The sequence below is a fragment of the Tauraco erythrolophus genome, chromosome Z (genome assembly GCF_009769465.1).
Source record: "Tauraco erythrolophus isolate bTauEry1 chromosome Z, bTauEry1.pri, whole genome shotgun sequence".
Taxonomy (NCBI): domain Eukaryota; kingdom Metazoa; phylum Chordata; class Aves; order Musophagiformes; family Musophagidae; genus Tauraco; species Tauraco erythrolophus.
In genome coordinates this window covers 26,229,131-26,254,796 of record NC_141496.1, presented here as the reverse complement: position 1 = coordinate 26,254,796, position 25,666 = coordinate 26,229,131, and the positions used below count along the sequence as shown (strand labels likewise).

At 41.2% G+C, this 25,666-nt stretch overlaps 3 protein-coding genes across 7 annotated transcripts in view; 1 reads left to right on the top strand and 2 right to left on the bottom strand.

Annotated features, from left to right (window-relative positions):
• TRAPPC13 (trafficking protein particle complex subunit 13) overlaps positions 1-6,831 on the bottom strand; it is a 31,217-nt gene extending 24,386 nt beyond the window's left edge. For all 4 annotated transcript variants that reach the window (XM_009989515.2, XM_009989517.2, XM_009989519.2 and 1 more), the window contains exon 1: positions 6,659-6,831. In XM_009989515.2, the coding sequence (XP_009987817.1) occupies positions 6,659-6,704 (46 nt within the window). In that variant the 5' untranslated portion in view covers positions 6,705-6,831. The remainder of the gene's footprint in view (positions 1-6,658) is intronic.
• Positions 1,701-6,695, bottom strand: SHLD3 (shieldin complex subunit 3). The gene is made up of 2 exons (XM_086628817.1): positions 6,659-6,695; positions 1,701-4,456 (listed from the first exon to the last, which is right to left on the bottom strand). Exon 2 carries the CDS (start codon positions 4,319-4,321, stop codon positions 3,572-3,574), a length of 750 nt encoding a protein of 249 aa, XP_086484943.1. The 5' UTR covers positions 4,322-4,456; positions 6,659-6,695; the 3' UTR covers positions 1,701-3,571.
• A 406-nt stretch (positions 6,832-7,237) lies between the features above and the next one.
• Positions 7,238-25,666, top strand: part of TRIM23 (tripartite motif containing 23) — a 28,974-nt gene continuing 10,545 nt past the window's right edge. Inside the window, exons 1-8 of one of the 2 annotated variants that reach the window (XM_086628907.1) lie at positions 7,306-7,342; positions 7,711-7,791; positions 8,208-8,370; positions 20,716-20,837; positions 21,755-22,033; positions 23,097-23,279; positions 23,824-24,039; positions 25,159-25,293. In XM_086628907.1, the coding sequence (XP_086485033.1) occupies positions 7,780-7,791; positions 8,208-8,370; positions 20,716-20,837; positions 21,755-22,033; positions 23,097-23,279; positions 23,824-24,039; positions 25,159-25,293 (1,110 nt within the window). In that variant the 5' untranslated portion in view covers positions 7,306-7,342; positions 7,711-7,779. Of the gene's footprint in view, positions 7,343-7,710; positions 7,792-8,207; positions 8,371-20,715; positions 20,838-21,754; positions 22,034-23,096; positions 23,280-23,823; positions 24,040-25,158; positions 25,294-25,666 lie in introns of both variants that reach the window. The other variant, XM_086628906.1, reaches the window with a different exon arrangement.

Below are 25,666 nucleotides of genomic sequence, written 5' to 3'. Positions count from 1 at the left end.
CCGCAACTCTTTGAGTGTGACCATCCAGCCAATTCCTTATCCACATAGTGGTCCATCCATCAAATTCATGTCTCTCCAGTTTAGAGACAAGGATGTCATGTGGGACAGTATCGAATGCTTTGGACAAGTCCAGGTAGATGATGTCAGTTGCTCTTCCCTTATCCACCAGTGTTGCAATCCCATTGCAGAAGGTCACCAAATTTGTCAGACACAGTTGTCCCTCGTGAAACCATGTTGGCTGTCACCAATCACCTCCTGGTTTTTCATGTGCCTTAGCATAGTTTCCAGGAGGATCTGATCCATCATCTTGCCAGGCACAGAGGTGAAACTGACTGGCCTGTAGGTCCCTGGGTCTCCTTTTTTCCCCTTTTTAAAGATGGGGGCTATGTTTCCCCTTTTCCAGCCAGCGGGAACTTCACCAGACTGCCACGACTTCTCAAACATGACGGATAATGGTTTAGCAACTGAATCTGCCAGTTCCCTCAGGACTCACAGATGCACCTTATCAGGTCTCATGGACTTCTGCACCTTCAGGTCCCTTAGATGGTCTTGGGCCTGATCTTCTCCTACAGTAGGCAGTTCTTCATTGACCCCATCCCTGCCTCTTTGCCTTCTGCGACTTGGTTTCAGCTGGGACAGAGTTAGCTCCTTCTTTTTAGCAGCTAGAAGAGCTCTGTGCTTTGGTTTTAGTCTGAGACTTGTTCAGAGAAGAATGATGATAGCCAACAGATGTTTATAGTTGGCACTGAGGCCTCAGACTTTTCAGCTGGCCTAAACCACAACAGCTGTGCAGCTGGAGCTCATGCTAGCAAGGCAAAAACACTCATTGAGTGCCTCAGACTTCTCCATATCCCAGGTAGCCAGGTCTCCTGTTTCCTTTCAGGGAGGGCCCACATTTTTCCTAGTCCTCCTTTTATCACTGACATACCTATAGAAGCTTTTCTTGTTGCCCTTGATGTCCCTGGCCAGACTTAACTCTATCAGGGCTTTAGCTTTCCTAACCTGATCCCTGGCTGCTCAAACAATTTCTCTGTATTCTTCCCAGGCTACCTGTGCTCGCTTCCACTCTCTGTAGGCTTCCTTTTTGTGTTTGAGTTGGTCCAGGAGCTCCTTGTTCATCCATGCAGGCCTCCTGGTGTTCCTGCCTGACTTCCTCTTTGTTGGGATGCATTGCTCCCAAGCTTAGAGGAAGTGATCCTCGAATACTAGCCAGCTCTCTTGGGCCCCTTTTCCCTCCAGGGCTTTATTCCATCCTACTCTACCAAGCAGATGATGAAAAGTCTGGATTGTGACATTGTGAGCATGCAGTTACTACTTGCTCACGCAATCTTGTTGATACGGGCCATCCTCAAGGTATGCTTTCTTGACATAGATCAGCTCATCCCAAGTGCCCTCACTTCATATGCAGTCATTCAAGTAACCGTTCCCATTTATGGTCATCATCTACTCAGCAGAGTACAACGACAAAATGAAAGTCTGGATTTCAGCTTGTAAATTGGTGCTACCCAAGACTGTAACTATTCTGTAGAGAAACTGAATGTGGTGTTCACGTTTTACTATGTGACAGTTGCTCTGCTGAGGTGCTCACAGCTAGCAGCACACGTAACATTATTCACATACAAGCCAACCCAAAGCGGCAGAAAGCTGACAGCTACCACTGAACAGTGACACCAATCTCTCCTGTTTAGAAAGATATTGTTTATCTCTTTTTTTTTTGCATATTAAATACAGTGGGACTGTATTATTGGCAGTAACCTAATTTTATTCAAATCTACAGTAAGACCATATTAACCAGTAGTTGCTGACTGTTTCTAAAGGAACAGTTACAGATAAAGTTTAGTCACATTTAAGACAACCAATAAATAAATAGATCACTGAATGAAGTCAAAACACAAAGAACATATGTAGATTATCATATTTAATAAGACTACTAAATTAATATTGGAAAATCATGTATCTTTGCAAGATAGCTTCTCACCTCTTCTACAATTCTAGACACAAAATACAACATTAAATAAAGCTCAAATCACACTGGATTCTACTCCATTGCATCTTTAAAAATGTTGACATATTGCTGAAACTTTGTTACTATTAATGTCAGCTCAGAAAAATAATTTCAGTGAAATAACTTGGCTACACAAGCTTTAAAACTAACAAGGACCCTCAGTTGCTTTAGACAGCATTTTACATCAATTTTGCTAAGTGGTAATACTAAACATCACAAACATCCCACATATCAATATAAGACAACCACCCCCCCCACATTCAGTCAGAGTTTAGAAATATATGTCAATGATCCTAACTGAGGATTAAAGGATATCCTTAATTTTAAACCACATAAAGATATAATAATAAAATGTAATTATTCCAACATAAGCATGTCATCAAAAGAAAAACACCAAGTAGAAGTCCAAGGGGATTGTATTTAGTTTTCACAAAGACGGATCTCCGTTATGCTTATATGCACTTTTATTTGATCAATGTTATTTATCTAACAATCTACAAACACTATTCACTTATTTTCTCCCTTTTCCACATGTCACAGACCTTGACCTCCAGCTACTGCACAATTATCTGGAGTTAGCAGGGGTGCCCAAGAGAAGTGCATATCCTTGCAGTCATATAGATCCCAGTTTAACTGTTCTACTGACCATCCAAAGACTGAATTGAGCAGGAACAGCATGACCTTGAAACATTTTTTTCTTTCAGGTGACAAGAAGTTATGTTGAACTCAGCCTTTTATCACCATAAAACACATCTAAATCCTCAGAGACCTCTACCTTCCATATTGACAGCAAACAGAGACAGAAGTCTGATTTCTTAATTTCCTGATCTGCACCTGGAAGCTAATGCTTTCTTGTTCCCCTATATAATTAGAGACACAAGACCAAAAACACCAGGAGAAAAATAATCTTTTTACTAAAGTCACAAACCAGCAAACGCTAAGTTGTTAATTATTTTTCAGCACAGAACTTCCACTGAAACTTTCATTAGTATTTCTGAGATAAGGTTACTCTGACAGCATACACATGCACTAGAAAATAAGTTTGTATTTCATGCAAGGGTTATGTCTTCATTCAAAAAAAACATACACGCTAGTTTCAGGAAATAATCAGATCTTTAAAGTCTCAGCATCAAAAATAATTACAGATCCTTACATGATTATAACAATTGACTTGAAAATATTTTTCCTTCTCCTAATTTCAAAACAGCACAGCGAGGATGTACTTTGCTTGACTGAAAGCATAAATTTTATTATATGACACAGCTTGCCATAATAGTCTGGAATTTCTATTTTAATTTTTTTTCTTTAGACCACCAAGGTAGAGAAAAGCTACAAAATGCAGTACTAAGCCAAAGAGAAATTTACTCATCTTAATAGGATCATTGGTAAGTCTCCTGGCAAAACAAAGTTAAATAAATACATTCTTACAGTTATAACTGTAGCAAAGTAATATTAAGTAGCTTTCTGCTCTTTTATTCTCAGTTGTTCTAAAGTTTGTATATTCTAGGCTGCTTAAAAATTCTAGTACTTCAGACAGCAATTTTATTATGAAACTCTATCTTACAATTATAAACTAAATATAATTCCAAATTTATGTACAAGCAGATTCATTTTATCAGTAAGGCTTAGCTTTTCCCTAAGAATATTTCTAACATATTCACAGTATAATATATCACAGAAAACCCATATCTGTCCCACAGATCTTTGGATAGTAGCATTACAAGACGGCAATTCATTCTGCTTGATGAGTCTATTCAATTTTATCCAGATGTCCTCCAAATTCTGATTACTACAAACAGACTGCTCGATTGTCCACTTTGCTCTATAAAAAGCATGCAGTTTTAGTCTTTCCAAATTATTTTGCAGTTCTTGAGATAAAGGAAGAATCTTTTCTTTAAGCTTAGGGCTAGGGAGAGAGACACTCCAAGACCTTTCCAATTTTTGTTTTCCGTTAGGCGGTGGTTCTGCTTGATTCTCCGAGTTAATGGGTCTGTGAACAGTCTGTGCTTGGATTAAAGTCTGCCTGTGTTTCACGTTAGACTGAAACTCAAGGAGATTTTTTGTGCAGTCATAATCAGGAGATCCTGTAACATATTCTGAAGGTGTAGAAAGTTGTTGCAATTCTTCTGCTTCCTCACAAGAAACAACAGGTGGCTGCTTTTTTGGTTTGAGAGGAAGTCTGTATAAATCATTTGGAAACCAGGGTGTAAATCTTGGTAACTGACGAACGGGAAACTCCTTCACTGCTGCTTCTGCAAATTTCTGCAGTTTTATTAGATCTCTTTGATGTGGTCGATAATGTAAGACCACTTCCATGCTTGTACAGTAGGAATCCAGTTATTCTTAGGAAAAGGAACAGTCTCTTGATTAGGATTCTCAAATCTAGACTGAAACATCTTATTTACAAGAATTTCCTTGCCCCACGCTGCAAAGATCAGTGGAAAACAGGACCTAAAGCAGAAGTATTATAAAAAAATAAGATACTACCATATTAAGAAAAACATTGCTAAGATATTTCACAAAAAAATCAACATGTAGGAAAAATAAGCAAGATAAATATCAGAACATTATACTTTTTCCAGGCTGAACATTAGCAACTGTATTCCATGATAACCAGCGTAACTTCACTATGCTGAACGTTACCCACATGCACGCAGTTTACTCTACGTTGTCCCTCCCACGAGTATTCTTTTACTGTCATCATCTCATAATTGCCATCCGTCATTATTCTTGCTATATTTTTGTGATGCATATTAAAAGACATACAATTACTACTGCCTATTTTCTCAAATTTACCAGACAATTCTATTTTTTAAAAAAAAGTTTCTTCCTACACTTCAGCCTTTTAAGCGAAGGCATATAAAGCAACCAGACAACACGTGCGTTACAAAAGCCTGTCCTCAAATAATCCTGACCAATACAGCATTTTTAAAGTCACAGGTTAGAAGGCAAGTGCTAGAGGCAAATTAAAGTTGTATGCTTCCATTTCATATCAGAACCACACATTTAGTTTTAGTCTCAGAGCTTCTGAGCAATACATGCAGCCATCCTTTCGGTCTTTAACTTAAGGATCTGGTGATTCCTTTATTTACTAGACTTTTAGAGTAACTAAAAGATTTATTATGTCTTTAAAGACTTTACACTTTCATACATTGATGCCCTCTTTTATACAAAGATTATATTAAATTCAGGGGGTGGGGAAGAGGAGAATTAGAAACATTACTATGAAACATAACATAGCACGCACTCTTTATCTCCTGTTTTTCCCCCTTAACAAGACTGCAATCACTTCAGGTTCACTGCCAGAGATCAGCAATAGACAATATCAAAATCAATAAAATCTAGGATTGTTTAATCATTACACTGTCAAGATTTTCTTTAAAACAGTCACAACGCAAAGAAACTCTGATACCTTTCTCTCTTCTTTTGCAGTACCTACAGCCTAGACACTTCACCAAATTCAATATAAGCCCAACAGTTATATTGGTTTCTTAGAAGAGCAAAATGATCTATCACAAAACTTTCTGCCCTGAATTAATTACTATCAAAACGTATTTGTAATATCAGAAAATCATGTTTTGTGTTCCCAGGTTTTTGGCTTCATTTTGTGCATGAGTGTCTACATACATGAAAAAGGGCTTATTTCATCTTTGAATTATGGTTAACAGATTTTACTGCTACATACTCTCTCCAGCAGTCTTGCAAAACTAGTAAGTGGGCAGAGGATGGGCTGTGGAATCATCTACCCACCTGCACTACTTTATCCGTCTGAGCAGTCTCACTGATGTAGAACACTTGCAGAATCGACATTGTAACAGACTACTTATTACTCTTACTGAACCAGCAGCATTTATTTTATAAACAAGCACAATTATAAAAAAAGAAAGTAAATATTATGTCTGTTGACTGAGATACTGTGAAAGCAGAGTCAGGCTTTTCAGTGTTTCAACTGCTGATTTATTGGTACCCAACAGCCAGCAGAAACGATCAAATTCTTTACAGGGGGCTCTCTTGGTTTCTGCATTAATCCAGCAAGGTATGCAAGAGACACAAACATTTTTATTATCACTAATTCGTGACTCCTGAATCAAGGACGCAAGCCCAGTAGCTGTGCATTAAGCATAAGATTAAAGGGGCAAACCTATTTCAAAGGGAAAAAAACCCAACCGAACAAAAAAGACAACAAGGAACTCAAAAGGAAATTTAAAAAAAAAAAAAAAAATTCCTTGCAGCTACTGAAAGCCTTGTGCAAAATGCAAATCCACGGAGCGTGGCCTTAATCCAGCAGGGCGCACAGCCGCCCGCGGGACCCTCGCTCCCTTAAGACAGCCCCTCCTCCCCAGCCTCCCCGTACCCTCGGGCTCCTGCGGGCCGATCCCTACTCTTCCCTCGGAGGGAAGAAACGGCCTCACCGCCAGCACGGACACGGTGTTTCCCGACCGGTTCACAACCCGGACTCGCGCCGCCCCGTTTCCCCCCGGGCCGTGGAATCCCACCCCGCCGCAGCAGCCGCCCTCTCCCCCGGGCCCGGCCCCTCCGGGTCAGCCCTCGGGCACGGAGAGGGACAGCGGAGGCACTCCTGCCGCGGCACGAGCGACCGGGAAGGGCGGGCGTGCGGTCATGGAGGGCCTGGCGGCGCCCCGCTGCTGGTACCTTTCAGAGCCAGCAGGTGCTCCTGCTTGGGCTGGTTAACGTCCATGGCGCCAGCCTTCCCCCCACGGGAGGGCGGATGGGACAAAACGCTGCCGGTAGCGGAAAGCGCTCGGTCGGGAGAGACGAGACGGATCCGCTCGCAAAGCCCGGGCGCGCTAAATACCACCGAGCCCGGAAACGGCTGTCCCAGGATGCAACTCGCCGCCGTCACGGCACGGCACGGCGGGGCGGGCGAAACTACAGCCCCCAGAGCGCACCGCCTCCCGCTCACCCGCCGGCGGGCGGCGCGGCGCGGCGCAGGGCGAGCGTTCCGAGGGCTACCACCGCCTCGTTGGCGCGCTGGGATGCGTAGTCCTCCCGTCGCCGCCTCCTTGGCACGCTGGGATGTGTGGTCCCGCCGCCGCGGGCGCTGTGCCGCGCGGCACGGCGGGAACCGTAGTTCTCCGGCGCACACCGCGCCTGCGCGGCCGCGGGAGGGCGCGTGCGCTTACCGGGGCGGTGCCCGAGTCGCGGGAGCGGGGCGGCTGCCGGCGGCGGGCTGCTTCCGGCCGGCGGCCGCTGCGCTCCGCCCTCCTCGAGATGGCGGCGCTCGGGGTGAACAAGGTCGGGGCTGGTGCCGGGCCGGACAGCAGTCGGGGACCCGGCGGCGGCGGTGGCCGCGGCCCGGCTGGTGCCACAGTGAAGGTGAGGCGGGTTGTCGGCCCTTCGCGGCGTCCGGCTCGGCCCTGCGCCGTCGCTGCCCCTGCTGGGGGAAGGAGCGAGGGGTCTCCGGGGTAGGGGGCGTGCCCTGAGCCCGCTTCCCAGGCCGTTTTGCCGCCTCGGCCTTGGGATCCGTGGGAGCGGGCCGCGAGCTGGGAGGCCTCCGTGCGAAGGGAAGGGTGGCTGCCTGAAAGCGGGGAGCCGTCTCGGAGAGCACGTAACGCCTGGGCTCCCTGAGGTGGTTAGCTGACGCCGTTGCCTTACGGAGTGTCAGATGTGTTGGGTTTTGTTTTGTTTTGTTTTGCTTTTTTTTTTTTTTTTCCTAAACGACGATCAATTTTGCTTTTTATTAGTGGTTTAAGACGTCCCGGTCCCCTGCTGTTTGTTCCTGCTCCCTCGATGCTGCGTTTGTAGCTTCGTAAATGGCTAACTTGGTATGACTGACTTTTTAACGTGCATCAGCGATGAATGGAAACGTTCTCCACCGGCTGGTAGTCTGCTTCGGCAGGGTCTTGCCCTCCGTTTCCTTCTCTTGTGAGGATGTTTCTGCTTACTTAGCTGCGCTGCTTGACTCGTGAGCTTTTTGTGTGGCAGTAGTGCGTTAAATGAAGTGGCAAGAGCTAGTGGTGATCAAGTGGGACACAGGAGAGCTAAAATGTTCCGTTCACGTCTATTTATTTTTTAAATATTAGTATGATCATTGCTTGTGCGTACAAAGCAAAATCAATGACTCAGCTGATCTGCTGTGATTGCAGTAATTTCTGTAAAATAAATTGTCATGTGACTTACTTTATGAAGTTCTGGGCTTTTATCAACTCGAAACCAAATATGGTCTCTTTTTAAATCGTAGGTTCTTGAGTGTGGAGTCTGTGAAGATGTATTTTCTTTGCAAGGTGACAAAGTTCCCCGACTGCTTTTGTGTGGCCATACTGTCTGCCATGACTGTCTTACCCGGCTTCCCCTTCATGGCAGAGCGGTTCGTTGTCCTTTTGATCGACAAGTTACTGAACTAGGTAAGAAAATGTAAGTTCTTAAAACCTGACAGCCAAGGAAATCTAGAAGATAATGCTAGATACAGTTTCTTAACGCTCCACTTACTGATAATATTTCCAAGTAATGAATGTGCAGTGATCCTTTTCATTCAGAGAAGCTCATAGCACTGTTAAGCACTAGTAAAATAGATATTTAAGAAGAAGAAAGTAAAGATTTTACCTTTATCTTCTGGAAGCTGGGCTTGTAAGATTTATACTTTAAAGTCTTTTTGTACACCTATTTTTAAAAAAGGACTACCCTATTTTAAATTAGTGTTTAAAGGTTCCTGAATGGTTACGGGTTTCCTGTTGTCCTAAATACTAAATAAACCATGCAATTAAATAGGTAGTTTCTTTGACAATCAGATTTGTCTGGATTTGTGATGAAGTGATATAGAGGGAAGTAGCACACATAACAAACCTGGTTTTTAAAGTGTAAAGTAATTCTCCATGTAAAATGACTGATAGTGACAGGCTATCAACAGGAATTCCCCTGCTGTAGAAGTCTCTGCAGATAGTATTTAAAAGGATAGGATACAGCTTTCATCCAACAGTGGGAGTTTATATTAGGCAAAAGATGACACATGCTTATAATTATGTCAGAATAGGAATTGCCTGTTCAGCGTGGGGTTACAGAGAAGATGAGTTGTCAGAAGAATTTGTACGGAGAAGAATTTGTTAATAGAATTGGTTTTAGCAGTTTTGAATTGCACAGGGGAAAAAAGCTGTTGAAAGGAGGAATATGCTCAGAGAAGAAGGTCTCTAATCTAGTAATTCATGAAAGAAACGTTTAAATGTCAAATTCACTGGAATAAGAATTCACTTTGCAGTAAGAGAAACTGCTAAAGTGTAGACCAAACCGAGGAATATTAAGGCTCTCTGTGGGTGCTTTCATGAAACAGGAGTCAGAAAAACAAATATCAGTCTCATATGAAAGAAGAGTTTGTTTTCTTCAGGGAGGGAGGTGGTAGGAATGAACATCATGAATGATTGCCAGTCTAGAAGATGTGTTTAAAAGAGTCATGATTTGGTTTATTTCTTATCTATGACTGTATAGCTGCATGAGGTTTCTTAAAGTATGCTTTTAAAGGGGAGAACATTATAGCACAAGACTCAGTCCTGCTGTTGTAAAACATTTCTGTCCGAGACCACTGCTTATATCTTGTAAACTGAAAGTCACAAGATATATATAAATAAATTTTTATTATGATAGGGAAAGTGTAACTTTTTAGTTTTTATTGTGCTTTTTTTTTTTTCCCCCCAGGCATCTGAAAGTATTCTACCAGAATTTTTTGAGGGTTTTGGGGTTAACGAAAATGAAGCTTTATAAAAATATTTAAAGCTTTTTCATCTTACGTAATTCTGAGGAACTTCTGATGAAGCACAGTGAAATGTTATTAAACTTGTAAGTCTCCTACAGAAAGGAAAAGGGAAGAAAAGCTTCAGCGTTTGTGTCTAGGATAGTGGACTTGAGTCCTGCTGACTAGGACTAGAAAAAAGGATGATACACTGTGAGCAGCAGTTGCTCAAAAAACTGACAGGTAGAAAATTTTAGTAAAACAGCTTAAAAGTGTAAATACTTCTGTGACTAACAATGTTATGCCTGGTGATTTGGGGCAGAAGAGGGTCATAGCCACTTTTAGCCTTACCAGGTCTATAAGAACTGTCTTAAGAAATATTATTGCTGCCAGCGTGAAAAAATAGGGTGTTTTGTGGAGTGCAACTTGTCATGACCCCTCTTTGAGGTGCCTGTGCATTTGTTGCCTTGCTCTAATCACCTAGTGGTTACAGCTGTTGGTTAAATCTGCTGCACTTGTATTTCTGTTTCCTTCTGAGACCTCAGGAGTGGAGCTGGGAGGGAAGAACGGCATCTCTGGGCCCAAGGAACTTCTCATCCTTCCCTCCCCTCCATTTGAGGGCATGTGAGAAGTCAAGCTCCATTTTCACCTGTTTCTGGAATTGCCGTTCTGCCCTGTTTAGTACCGAAATCTAGCTTATAGGGTCGCTGCCAAGAGAAAGTTCTGTTGGAAAAAAAAGCTGTATAATCATAGCGTAAAGCCACCGGTGTTGAACAAAGTTCCTTAATCAGTTACTGTGGATTTTATGGATGCTTTCAGTTGGTCATTTAACCTGTACGGTTCAGCAGATAGATTTGTTTGTTTTCCTTTGCTCTTATTACTTAATCACTTAATCCTGTATTTGTCCCAAGTTTTCCCAAGGAATCTTGGCAACTTTTTGAAAGAAATACTTGGGGATCTATATAATTATAGATATAGCTGTATTTTGTCCCTTCTGAAGTGGACACGTGGTTTAAATTTACTGGCATCTCTTCTGTATCAATATAACTCTATGGGAAGGCAGGGTTAGAAGTAGTTTGTCAATCAGGATTTCTGGAAGTATGGAGTCTGCAAGTGAAAATTGACAACGCATCATTTACATGCTTAGAAAATAGTCTAATATTTCATAAAATCTTGGAATGAGAGAAAATATTTAGTAATGAACTGATAGGACCAAAGCCTACTCAAAGCATATTACTTTGCAGGGTAGACTAAACGTAGATTTTTGATGGGTTTTTTTTTTGAGAGCTCTTTAATGAAGTTGCCTGTGAATAATTTTCTAGTGGAGAATTTTAAATGAGTGTGTGCATGTTGAAGGTATGTGAGCTGCCTAGCGGTGATCTTCGAGTGGATTAACATTCTTTAACCAAACAGCTGTCATCAAAAAGCTTTTTCAGTTTGCAAAGTTTTGAAGCCATATGTTCTGTAGATTATGTTGACTCAGGCAATATATTAAGGGAAAAATCTGTAAAATGGTCTTTCTAGAAGAGACTCATCTTAAAGCTTTTTCCTTGAAGTATCTTGATTTGGGAGAAGAGGTGAATCATTTCTTTCAAACTGCTTTCTCTCTTCTTTCTGCTTTGGATTAGTGTTTTGTTGTTGTTTGTTTTAGGTATATGGACCAGGGAGGTTTTGGGAAGGATGTGCTTGTATAACAGCTTTGGAGGCTCTGGCTTTTGACTTCAGCTGAGCCACATTTTCCTGCTAAGGAAGCCTTTAGTAGTTTATGGCTCAGGTGAACTCTCCTTAGCATCGTCACGTTACAGGGCTGAAACTATTGTCTATCATTGGATCTTGCTGAACTGGAGTATGCAAGTGTTGGCATCCTTCATGGAATCCATCCCATTGGTATTGTTTACATTTATATATTCTTTTGCTAGTATTTGAGTGCTAAGATAAAACATTGAAATGTTGTGTAAGAAAATATGGCTATAGCACAACATTCTCTCAGCTTTGTTCAGACATTTAGACAAAAGTTGCTTTTTATTCCTTGCATTATTTATAATCCTTTGCAGACAAGCTTCACGCTTTGGAAAATAGCATTGGTATTGTTGGCTGGGGTTGGTCTTAATATCTTCACTGTGTCACTGTCTCATTCCTGGCTCACACGCTTCCTGCTATTCATGTCTTATTCGTCTTTTGAGAAGTGATGGTAAGATTGTGCAGTGGTTTTGTAATGGGCACAAACGTCCCTTGTAGGCGCAAGGATGAGATCACTAGACTCTCTTGCATTTGTGACTGAAGCAGAATTTGAGCTAAAGTCCGAGAGATTAAATAGATGTATTTGCATGACTCTTAGTGTTTTTAAATAAAAAATAAACACTTGATCAGGTGTCTTGAAAATGTGTAGTTGAGCACGTAGTAATTTTATAGTAGATTTAGTGTAAAAAGAAGCAAAGTGGCTTTTTTTCTGAAATACACGTGCTTTAGGGTAGATACCAGTGAAATGAGACATGACTGTCTGTATGACGATGCATGTTTTATAGGGTCCTTACTGGTTATAAATTCTGTTTTAGTAGATTAATAGTTGATATGTAAGCTTTGCCTGTTTTTTTGTCTGTGTCCAAGATCGATAGTGCGCTGAGAATGTACAACATGTATTAGCAAATCTCCAGATATGTAAGAAAAAGTTAAAGAAAGAATGTAAAATCAGTGTAGCTTTGTTTCTCCAGACAGCTGTAAGTTATGAACTAGAAAATAAACTTAAAATAAACATAAAATAGCTACAGATGTATCTTTTACGATCTTTTCTGTTAGTTCTGTTAGTGTCTGCTCTGTCCAACTTAGCCTTGAACGCCTCCAGGGAGGGGACATCCACAACTTCTCTGGACAATTTATTCCAAAGTCTTACCACCCTCGTACTGAGGAATTTCTTCCTAAGATCTATTCTAAATCTGTTCTCCTTCAACTTAAACCCATTTCCCCTTGTCCTGTCAGTGGACACTCTTGTAAAAAGTCCCTCCTCAGTCTTCCTGTAGGTTCCCTTCAGGCATTGGAAGGCAGCTATTAGGTCCCCCCAAAGTCTTCTTTTTTCACGGCTGAACAATCCCAGCTCCCGCAACCTGTCCTCGTAGCAGAGGTGCTCAAGCCCCTGGATCATCTTTGTGGCCCTCCTCTGAGCACGCTCCAACAGATCTATGTCTCTCTTATGGTGGGGACACCAGAACTGGACGCAGTATTCGAGGTGGGTTCTCACAAGAGCAGAGTAGAGGGGGAGAATCACCTCTCTTGACCTGCTGACCACGCTTCTCTTGATACATCCCAGGACGCGGTTGGCCTTTTGGGCCGCATGAGCGCACTGCCGGCTCATGTTGAGCTTCTCATCTATGAACACCCCCAAATGCTTCTCTTCAGGGCTACTCTCAACCCACTGTGTGCCCAGTTTGTATTTGTGCCTAGGATTGGCCCGACCCAGGTGAAGGACCTTGCATTTTGACTTGTTGAAGCTGTAGTTGTTGGGGTTTATTTGTTTGTGTGTCATTTTTTTAATAAACGTATTAAAACCTGTGAAAGAAAATACCTTTTTAAGAAACTCTATAGTGATTGAACAGCTTCTTCTTCTCTCAGCCTTATCCAATGTTTGCTTAAAGGCTAATTTACTATTTTCTGTTTCATAAGTGGGTTTGCGTGTGCATCCATATATACTCTGCTGTTGATGAATGTCTGGATTAGTGGGTAATCTGGAGATGCGAGGTGCACATTACTATCAGCGGTCGTTATGTTGGTGTGTTTTAATGTGTTTTATATACTGTAGTAACTGAAGGTTGTGCACAGTCCATTTGCTATGGGATAGTGCTGTTCTAAACACTGTGGAAGAGAACCATCTTGCCACTTTTCTGTACTTTGCTTTCTGGGAGTTAGTGTCTAGAAATCTGTTTAGATACAGTGTCAGCAAATCCAGGCTCTGTTTACAGACTAGTTTAATATAATTTAAATCCTAGCAGTGGATATTGCACTCTGTATTTCTGCAACTTGTAATAAGAAGTGACTCTTCCTTGCTCTGTGTTCTGAAAAACACTGAGATCCCGCTAGGAGTGCTAGAGCTAAAAATGACTAAGCTTTGAAGTCAGAATATATCAAGGCAGATGACTGTGCTGATGCTAACTGTGATTGTGGAGAACCAGAACATAACCTCTGTAAACTCCTTCAAGATCTGTGGAAAAAAAAAAATAGTTAAAATACTTCTTTTTTGTTCGCAATTTATTTTGTGGAGTGCTCTGAGCTCAGATTGGGTATTGGTAGTGCTACCTGTACCAAAGAAGGCTTCCACTGTGGAACTGGTAACTGCAGAGAGCACTGACATGCCCTGGCTCTATACCTAACTTCCAAGTTATTAACCTATACCTTAATAGGCCCATTTCCAGGAACAGCAGATTTCCTAAAATGAATGGTCTTCTACTGGTAAGCATTTATTTTTTTAAACGCATAGTCTGTGTTGTTTTGTACCAGTTGAGGGTGTTGAAAGGGAGAATAGCTTGTATGTGCTCCCATTTATAGCTATAGGAAAACAGTATTAATCCATTTATCTGTTCTCTGAACTCTGCCTTTTATTAGTGAGGCACATAACTTCTCTTTTGAGTTTGGCCACTGAGAGTATTATGGTTAATGATTTAAACTAGGGGGGAAAAATGCCTAGGAAGGAAAGTGTCTTACAGCAAAACTGGAAGCTCTGCAAAATGATAAGGTATACAGCGTGGATGTGTTGGTTCCTGTTCACATCTCTCTTCAGAGATTCCATAACATCGTTGCTCTCACTTCGGCCAAATGTGGCATGCATCTCATGAAACTTCTTGTTCTGCTCCCCTTGATGGGAAAACAGTTGGCATGTGAGCATTCCAGTCTTCTGTGTAATTGTTGCCTAGCCCTGTAATGCAGCTCTGCTCTTTGAAACAGTAGTGCAGGAAAAACGTTGTCAGGTAGTAAAAGCACTTGCATGTATTTCAAAAAAGATTTGAAGTCTTAATATTGAAAGCCAGTCTCATTTTTCTGGTTTCATAGCTCTTGAAGTAATAGGGAATGTTGTGGTTTAACCCCGGGGGGCAGCTCAGCACCAAACAGCTGCTCACTCTCTCCCCCACAGTGGGACAGGGGAAGGAATTGGAAGGGCAAAAGTGGGTTGATATAATGACCGTTTAATAGGTAAAAACAAAAGCTGCGTGCGCAAGTGTGGCAAATGAGGAATTAATTCACTGCTTCCCGCTGGCAGGCAGGTGTTCAGCCGTCCATAACTCTGAATATCCACTCCTTCCTCCTTCGCTTTGGCTTTTATTGCTGAGCATGATGTCATATGGTATGGAATATCCCTCTGGTCAGTTGGGGTCAGCTGTCCCAGCTGTGTCCCATCCAGCTTCTCGTGCACCTCCAGCCTGCTCGCTCGTGGGGCAACATGAGAAACAGAAAAAGACCTTGATGCTATGTAAGCACTGCTCAGCCGTAGCTAAAATACAGGTGTGTTGTCATCTCTGGTTTGGTCACAAGTCCAAGACATAGCCCCATACCAGCTACTGTGAAGAAAATTAACTCAATCTCTGCCAAAACCACTACAGAGAGTAAGTCTTAACAAGCTGAAGATAGGAGGACTTGCAGATCTGTTTTTGATGTTCTTGGTTTGTTTTTTTACTTTTGTTTACACTTCCTTACCAACAGTATTGTAACATACAATACCTTCTTCCTCTTAAAAGCATTGCCTTTTATGTAGTGAATATATTTGAAAAACGTTTATGTAATTCTGCAGGCAGCTTTTATGGCAGTGTATGCTCTGTGTGCTACAAATCCAGACACCTGTGGGAGCTAAAGACCCATATTCTTAGAACCATGAAAATACTGATTATTTTCTGGCTATGTATACCAAGCTGAGGATCCGTGAAACATGAGTATTTGGGATGGGTGCTTTGTTTTGCTGGTTGTCATAACAGCCCGCTACTCATAGTAGTTGGTGTTTTTCTGTTCATTTGGAACACCACTGTCACTCTAATGATACTCATAGATCAAAATATATGGAGTGTTTGATATATCACAATATTGAAGAAAGAAGACTTGCAGCCTATACAGGATCAGTGAGATGACATCTGAATTCCAGAAGGATGCAAAGGGCACACACCTACCAGACCACCACAGGGCAACATGATTTAGGAGATATGAAACGACAGTCAGGAGAACCAGACAACTCAAGTAGCCTGGTCTTTCTCTTTGGGAAATTGCATGGGATACAGTTTCTGTGAGTTCATATCAGATCACAGAATCGTAGAACGCTAGAAAGATTTGGGTTGGAAGGGCCCTTAAAAATCATCTACTTCCATCCCCCCTGCCAGGACCAGGGACACCTTCCACTAGGTCAGGTTGCTCAAAGTCTCATCCAACCCAGCCTTGAACACCGCCAAGGGATGGGTCATCTGCAGCTTCTCTGGGCAACCTGTTCCAGTGTCTCTCCACCCTCAGAGTGAAGAATTTCTTCCTTACATCTGATCTAAATCTCGCCTCTTTCAGTTTGAATCTGTTGCCCCTTGTCCTGTAACTACATGCCATTGCAAAATCAGACACCGGATAAGTGGACTCTCCAGCTTTCTTGTAGGCCCCCTTGAAGTACTGGAAGGCTGCTAGAAGGTCTTCTCAGAGCCTTCTCTTCTCCAGGCTGAACAGCCCCAACTCTCTCAGCCTGTCTTCATAGCAGAGGTGCTCCAGCCGTTGGATCATCTTTGTGGCCGTCCTCTAGGCCTGCTCCAACAGCTTCATGTCCTCCTTGTGCTGGGGGCCCCAGAGCTGAACGCAGTACTGCAGGTGAGGTCTCACGAGAGCAGAGTAGAGGGACAGTTTCCCCTCCCCTGACCTGCTGGCCACACTTCTTCTGATGCAGCCCAGGATATGGTTGGCTTTCTGGGTTGCCAGTGCACATTGCTGGCTCGTGTTGAGCTTCTCATCAACCAACACCCTCAAGTCCTTCTCCTCAGGGTTTGCAGCAAAGCGTAAATTGAACAAAGCAGTTACTTGAATTTAATAAAGAACTGCAGTCTGTATTATTTTTTACAGTGAAGAGCAGAAGTTCACTGAAAGTTCAGCTTGCATTATTATATGGGTATGTTTGCATGAACTATGAAGCAAATATTTGAATTACAAAAGCAGCATACGTATGCACTTTTGTACAGGTAGTGGTGTCTCACACTCTAAAAATTAACTGCAGCAACGTTTTCTTGTCTTACAAGCTCAGTTGAAAAGTTCCATCATAAATTAGATGAGCCAATTTCACGTCCTACAGCTTCTGTTTAAATGCAAGGTGACATTTCCAGGCACCTTCTTAGCTAAGTAAATGTACATTTGTCATTGCCCTCGGCACTGGTAATGTTGTGCCTTCTGTCATTCTACTCAAAGCTAGCAATTGCCCCTATTTCTTTTCCTCAAGTTAGTAGCTTCTGTATGCTTAGGCAAGCATCTAACAAAGAGGTAAGGGCAATGTTGTGTGACAAAACGAATATCCACATCATGCCTTCCATTCAGTGCAGGGAAGAAGTGCTGTGTTAGTATTCAGCAGTCATGTTGGATATAATTCAGTCATTTCTTGAGCTCATCTTTGTTCTCAGATATGTTGTTTCAAGAGCTGGTAAAAATGTTACACGATCACAGGCATTCATAGGTTAACTCTGTCATGTTGGTTAGGGAAACAGGATGTTTGGAAGTGTAGTGAGGATTGGTTTATATATATCTCTGTTCTACCAATTTTGGTGAACTGATTGTAATAAAATCCCTGTGACAACAGCGTAAGAGGTCATCATAGCATTGAGGCTGGAGGAAGAGCACATACATTTATTTACATGCACTTCCGAATTAAGAATTGTTTAGCAAGTAATTACACTGATTGGTGTTTACTAGTGTCAATGAGAAGTTAAACGCATTGTAATCCATAAAGTAATAAGGGTTTAGTTTGTACAGTAAACAACTTCAAAAGTTGATCTGCCCCCGATTTTAAAGGAGAAAAGAAAAAAACCTCAAACCTGCCCACAGAAGTGACAGTCATTCAGAAAATTCGTAATGAATTCGACACTAAGCTTCATTAAAAACACCTCTCTATTCAAATCGTCCGTCTTTAACTGGTTGTTCCCGATTTCCAAAAGTGTATAGTTGTGATTCAACAATGGTAGTTAGCCTATTGCAGTTAATCAAATATAACTTTATAGATGTTGTATACTGAGGAAAACTTCAGCTTCTGGGTACTCAGTCCATGAAAAGGGCAAACATCCCATTTGAGGAATGTCTGATAGCATTCTACTAAAGTACTTTTTTTTTCTTTTATATATAAAGCTTTGCTCAGAGGAGTTTGCTATGTGCTGACTTTTTTTTTTCTATGTGCTTTTAGATGTAAATCACTTTTTAAGAGCCATCTCTTAAGAGCACAGGAGCAGGCAATTCCAAAGTGTCAGAAGTCAAGCAATTGGGCAGAAGGCTGGCTTGGCTGAGCAGGGATCTTCTTCTAGCACTTAGGTGGAAAAGGAGAGTGTGTGGACATTGAAATCAAGGACAGGCAACACGGGAGAACTACAGAGATGCTGTCACCGCTGTAGGGAGAAAATTTGTGCAGCCAAAGCTCGATTAGAGTTCAAACTGGCCGACACTGTGAAGGACAACAAAAAGGGCTTTTTAAAATATGTTAATAGAAAAAGGAGGATCGGAGACAACATTGGTCTGTTGCTTGATGTAGTTGGTCACCTCACAAATAGGGATGTAGACAAAGTGGAGACGTGTAATCCTGGTTATATGTACAAATTGGGGGAGAAGAGGCTGGAGAGCTGCCCTGTGGAAAGAGATCTGTGGGTCTGGGTTGATGGCAAGTTGAGTATGAGTCAACAGTGTGCCCTGGCAGCCAAAGGGGTGAACTGTGTCTTGGGGTGCCTCAAGGGCAGCATAGACAGCCAGTCAAGGGGGGTGATTCTCCCACTCTGCACTGCACTGATGTGGCCCCATCTTGAGTACTGTGTAAAGTTTTGGGCTTCTCAGTATAAGGCAGACACGAAACTGTTAAGAGTGTGTCCGGAGGAGGGCAACCAAGATGGTGAAAGGTCTTGAAGGCAAGACCTAGGAGAAGGGGCTGAGGTCACTTGGTTTATTCACCTTGGAGAAAAGAAGGCTGAGGGGTGACCTCACAGCAGTCTACGACGTCAAAGGAGGCAGCGGAGGGAGAGGTGCTGATCTCTCTCTGGTGACCATGGATAGAACACGAGGAGATGGAAGGAAGCTGCATCAGGAAAAGTTCAGGTTGGATGTTAGGAAAAGTTTCTTCATTGAGAGGGTGGCCAGTCACTGGAACAGGGACCCCAGGGAAGTGATCTCAGAACCAAGCTTGTCAGAGTTCAAGGAATGTCCGGACAACGATCTTAGTCATGTTTTAGTTTTAGGTAGTCCTGCAAGGAGCAGGGAGTTGGACTCAATGATTCTTATAGGTCCCTTCCAACTTGAGATAGTCTATGATTCTTATTCTCTCACTTGAGAAGAGAATGGGCCTACCAGCTGGAGGGTGGCTTTGCAGAAAAGGACCTGAGGATCTTGATTTACCTGGTGTGATAATGTGGCAAAGGAGGCTGATAGTATCGTCGTCTACATTAGGAAGACTGTTGCTAGCATGTCCAGGGTGGTGATCCTTCCCCTACCCTCAGCACTGATGAGACCACACCTCGAGTACTGTGTCCAGTTTTGGGCTCCCCAGTACAAGAGAGTTGTGGAGCTACTGGAGCAAAAGGCCAGTAAGATAATGAAGGGACTGAAGCATCTCTCATATGAGGAAAGGTGGAGAGATCATTTACGAATATTTGAAGAGAGAGAGTAGAGAAGACAGAGTCAGGCTTTTTTCAGTATGTCTAGTGACAGAACTAGAGGCAAAGTGCACAAACTGAAACACAAAAAGTTCTGTCTGCACATGAGGAAACAAAATTTCACTGTGAGGATAACCAATCTCTGGCATAGGTTTCCCAGAGAGGTAGTGGAATCTGCCTCCTTGGAGACCTTCAAAAGCTGCCTGGGAGTGGTCTTGGGCAACCAGCTCTAGGTGATCCTGCTTGAGCAGGGAGACTGAGCAAGGCGATGTCCAGAGATTCCTTCCAAACTCAACCATTCTGTGATTCTGTAGCGACTAAAAAGTAATCATCCAGTGCTCAAAGATGATGCTTCATCTCTTGAGGCACCTTTACCTTGCAACAGAAAAAATGTCTTTAAATTTATGACAATGATGCTGAAAAAGTCAAGGGATGATACTTTCTTGGAGAAGCAATCACTAGGGATATCATAAGCTGCATGTCCTGGGCAGGTGGCATTTAGCAGCAGTCATTGGGATGCAATTCTGGTTTTGCTTCTTATCAAGTTGCTTCATGTTAACCTCTACAGGAGGTACAGTAGTAGACACGGACTTCTGCTTTGCTCTAGGGACTATGAGATGTCTTCTTTTTTGCAATATCAAATAGTGATGTATGTGGGTCTTTCTTTCTGAATGTTGTTTTAACTCTTATTCAGGTTTTTACTGGATTGAGATCTGCAATAGGTGTTGCATCTTGTGATTCAGGGAATATGCAGCTTGTCAATGTGAATTCTTCACAGCTCCTGTTAGTACAGTAGAAATGTTTACTGTATGCAGTTATGCAAACTATTAATTTTTGTGATACACATTAGAGTTTGTGTGTTCCTTGTAGTCTCTAGATGTTAGCTATTGCAGATTATTTTAAAAGTGTTTTTACTGAGTTTTTGTAGTTTTTTAATCATCTTGTCATCTTTTAAGTGGGGAAAATCAGCATAAATATTAAATAGCTCCGTGATGGAAGGAAAGAAGATGGAAAGGTAGCGTGAGCTTACGTAGAAAAAGTGGTAATTGTATCTCACTCTAGTTAATATCACTGTAGTTAATGTGCTCTTAATATTTGTCAGAATCTCAACTGTGGTTTGTGGAACTTCTTATAGTGGTATTTGCTTGAGGTTTTTCTTCCTCTTCTTTTCATTTAACTCTTCTCAAAACCAGGAGATTCTGGTGTCTGGGGCTTGAAAAAGAATTTTGCTTTGTTGGAACTCTTGGAACGGCTGCAGAATGGACCTGCTGGGCAGTGTGGGACGGCAGAAGAAGCCATTGGTCTATCTGGAGAGGTACTGAGTTTTGAAAAAACAAAACCGTGTTATATTTGCTTAAAGTTATGTATAGATAGAAAAAAAATGAAAGTCCATTCTTTGCCAAAGGTAATTTCACTAATAATGCCCTCGTTTTCTTTCAGTATCTAGTAATTGTCTTCAGTTAATTAAATGCTTCATAATTAAATGCTAAGATGTACTTACTAAAGCAGAAAGTAAAAAGATATTGCCAAGCATGCATACTCTTTTCCCCCTTTTTAGGCTTTTAAGGTTTCTAGAAAAGGTTACTCATTTGGATATTTTAGTTATAGTGATTTAAGGACAGTTTTCTAAAACTTCTTAGAAGCACTTCCTAAAGACTTCGACTCTTCTTCTTGAGTAGTTACCTTTTATAGCAATTTGATATCACTACATCATATGATAGTACTTTATCAAAACTAGATGCTTTAATCATTTCAGTATTAACAACTGGTATGCTAGGAGTATCATGCAGTGCCGTTGTAGGAATAGACAACTGTCCTAAGTGCCTATTTGTCCAGTCCTGTTTTGTCTGTAACTTCATAATTCTTTTTTCTGTAATGACTGCTTTGGAGGAAGTTACTGGAGCCTGAATTATTTTAACTTTCAAACCTTTACAACTTCCTCTGAAGCTTGAACTTGTGGAATCACTGAACACCTCTAGAATGATTTTTTGGAGTTCACTTTAAAGGAAATGGACTTTTATTTTTTAAAATTTATTGAGACCTTAAAATCAAGTTTTCAAAGTATTCCAAATATTTATTACTGTGTAACTGTTAAGGAAAGTCTGTTTTCAGACTTATATTGGTGTCAGGTCTTCCGATTTTTCTTAGTTATTGGATTAACACTTAATCCCAGTAAAAACTTCAGTTTTAATCCCAAAACTTCAGTTTTGTCTTTTTTTTTCGTGTTGTTAGAGCATCATTCGTTGCGATGAAGATGAAGCCCACATTGCATCTGTCTATTGCACTGTTTGTGCCACTCACCTGTGTGCAGACTGTTCCCAGCTTACTCATTCTACAAAGACGCTGGCGAAACACAGGCGTGTACCTCTTGCTGATAAACCTCATGAGAAGACCATGTGCTCCCAACACCAAGTGCACGCTATTGAGTTTGTTTGTTTAGAAGAGGGCTGTCAGGCGAGTCCTCTTATGTGTTGTGTCTGCAAAGAATACGGGAAGCATCAAGGTCATAAGGTACTGCTAATAATCTGTTTCTAGTTGTGTCATGGGGTAGCTTGCATAATTATCCAATTAAAGTACAAAAGATTATCAAGAAAGGAGGGTAGATTCTTTATATGTTAGAGAATCACAGAATGTTAGGGATTGGAAGGGACCTCAAAGGATCATCTAGTCCAATCCCCCTGCCAGAGCAGGACCACCTAGATCAAATCACACAAGAATGCGTCCAGGCAGGTTTTGAACATCTCCAGAGAAGGAGACTCCACAACCTCTCTGGGCAGCCTGTTCCAGTGTTCTGTTACCCTTACTGGGAAGAAGTTCTTCCTCATGTTTAAGCGGAACCTCCTATGTTCCAGCTTATATCCATTTCCCCTTGTCCTATCATTGGATGTCAGTGATAAGAGCCTGGCTCCATCCTCACGACAGTCACCCTTTCCATATTTATAAACATTAATGAGGTCACCCCTCAGTGTCCTCTTCTCTGACCTAAAGAGACCCAGCTCCCTCAGCCTTTCCTCATAAGGGAGATGCTCCACTCCCTTAATCATCTTTGTGGCCCTGCGCTGGACTTCCGTGTTTCACAGAAGTAACTTCATACTGTTCCTTCATTTTCCCTTCATTTCAGATAACTGCCATGGTAAAATTACAAGAGAAGAAACATTATTTCTAAGACCACAATAATTTATTTGTTTGTTAAGATTGACAGTCACTTTATCTGATGCTTTTCTGAACTTCTCACGGCATTGAGCCACCAGTTCTGAAAGTTGTTTTCATCATGCAAACACTAGTTTCACCCAACCTGGTGCAGTCTAACCACCCTTTGTTTTTTATAATTGGTTATGGTAAACAGGCAAATTTGTATGTTTACTTGTGTAGTTGCTAGATGCCTGTCTTAGTCTCAGCATAATCCGTAACTCCTGATTGCATTTTAAATTGCAGGATGGTTTTAAATTCTTACTTGCCTTTCCTATATATATGTATATACACACACACATATCTTTAATATGTAGTAAAATAGAAAAGATTATTAAGGAAGATACTTATGATTGATCTTTGATATGTCGCTTTTGATTAATAGCATTCCGTCTTGGAACCAGAAGCAAACCAGATTCGTGCATCCATTTTAGACATGGCCCACTGTATAAGAACTTTCACAGAAGAAATCTCAGATTATTCCAGAAAATTAGTTGGAATTGTTCAGCATATAGAAGGAGGAGAACAAATAGTTGAAGATGGAGTTGGAATGGCCCATACTGAACATGTATGCTTTTTTTTTTTTCCCTCCCACATGCACAGAATATTTGCTTTTTGTAATAACCAAGTAATTTCTTTGAAAATTATGCATAGGTTTTATAAGAGAAGACTTTTAAGTTCTTACCTCTACCAAGTCAGTATTGAGGCTTAAGCCAGCAGATAGAGGGGAACCTGTAGTCGGTTACGATGTTTTTAGGGTATATGAAGATAGAGAGGCAGTAGGGAAAGCTGTGTAACTGCTAGGACAGCATTGAAGTACTGTGACAGGTTGTATCTGTTCTCTAGTACTGTGATACTGTTCAGGCTTTTTTCCCTGGTCGATTTTAGTAAGATATTTATACATACAAATAAGCTACTTCATTATTGGAGTAACTGCTTGGAGGATCTTGGTCTTAGGGCTGACCAGACTTTCTATATAACTGGGACCTGGGACTTGAACTGTGATGTAGCCAAGCAGATGTGAACATACGTTAGAAACTGAAGTTAAATGAGAAATATACTTCTGGAATCAACTGGTGTCAACTCTGGATCTCCTGACTGCAACACTGCAGGTACCAGGGACTGCCGAGAACGCTCGCTCATGTGTCCGAGCCTATTTTTCTGATCTTCATGAAACCCTTTGTCGTCAGGAGGAAATGGCTCTTAGTGTTGTTGATGCTCACGTGAGAGAGAAGTTGATCTGGCTTAGGCAACAGCAAGAAGACATGACCATCCTCTTGTCACAGGTTTCAACAGCTTGCCTTCATTGTGAGAAGACTTTACAACAGGTACGTTCGCAAGTGAGCTGCAGCGTATGGCAAGATATGTGGAAATGCAAATTAAGTTTAAGCTACAAACGAAAAGGTTAGATGGTACTCTGCATTTTTATTTCCTTTACAATGTTAAAACAATGATGATGTAACGTGAGATTGAAGTGTACATTACAAGCAGATGTTAGACAAGGATAATCAGTACAAAAGCATCAAGTCCTCCAGTTGCTGGAGATCCTGTGGCTTGATTCTCTCGTCTGGAGTAATTTCTGGTTATTTGCCAGATTAGTGGGAAGGAGAGATGAAACTGAAGCAAAAAACCTACAAGATTTATGGGAAAGGTTTTACAGTTGCAATTGCCAGTATAAGTGTTTGAAGATACTTGTCATATAAGGCTGGTGGGAGAAAATGTTTTTGGACTAAATAACTTTTCTGTAACACTTGCAATAAATATGGATAATTCAACATATTAAATGTGTGAAGAAAGTGGCTATATAAGAGTATCTGATTGATCCATTATTCACTTAATTTAATGATAGCAAAAAGTAAATAGTGTATGTAGCAAACAATAAACTGTGTGAGAAATTACTTCATTAATGTGTTTTTGTAATTTTTAATTTTTTTTTTAATTTATTTAGAGCTATTGTCTCTGGTATATATTATAGTATTATTATACTATAGTATTATAGTATATATTAGTCAGATATGCTTTTAACTATGCAAATATTCCCATCATTAATGGGTGGCTATTAATCTTTTTGTGTTATGTTGTGTTACTGTATGCTGCAAAGCAGCTGCTTCATTGCAGCTGCTGGAATGATATATGAATGGTACAAATATTCTTTACATATTGCATTGCTGTCTCTTACAATTTATGTTCCTACTCCTACAGGACTAAGAGAGGTCAAAGAAAAAGTTTTTTAGAACTGCAGAACTATTTACTATCTATTAGTATTAAGGAAGAATGACAAGGGCTTCGCATTTGTATTACAATTTTATATAGATCTGTTTTGTAAATGTGAGTTTCTTTAACTAGAGTATTTCTATTTAAAAAGCCGTCATAATTACATTGTGTCCGGCTATTTTAAGTAAGTTACTAAAGTAAAGGCATGCTTTTTGTTTTCTTTGTCTGTTTAGGATGACTGCAGAGTGGTGTTGGCCAAACAGGAAATTACAAGATTGCTAGAGACATTACAGAAACAGCAGCAGCAGTTTACAGAACTTGCAGATCATGTACAGCTGGATGCTAGCATACCTGTCACCTTTACAAAGGTATTCTTAATCTCATGAGGATACAGCTATCCACTTTATGAAATCCCAAATGTAATGTAAAAGAAAGCAAGAATAATATGTGTTCGTTATGATGCTGTATTTGTTTCAGCAAATTTAGGCAGGTCAGTATCATTTAGAGCCACAGTGTCTTATCATATGATGGGTGCCATCTGGTATTTGAGCAACAAACCCACTGTGCTGTTATAATTAGTGTGACAAACATTCATCTGACTACATCAGTAGCTTTGTTTGAACATTAACTGCTTTCTTTTAAATGTGTAAGATAGTATTTATCAATTCTAGAAATACCTTTCTTTGGAAACGTCCCTGATTTATTGTGCGTTAGACCAGAAATCCTACCCATGTCTTTTTG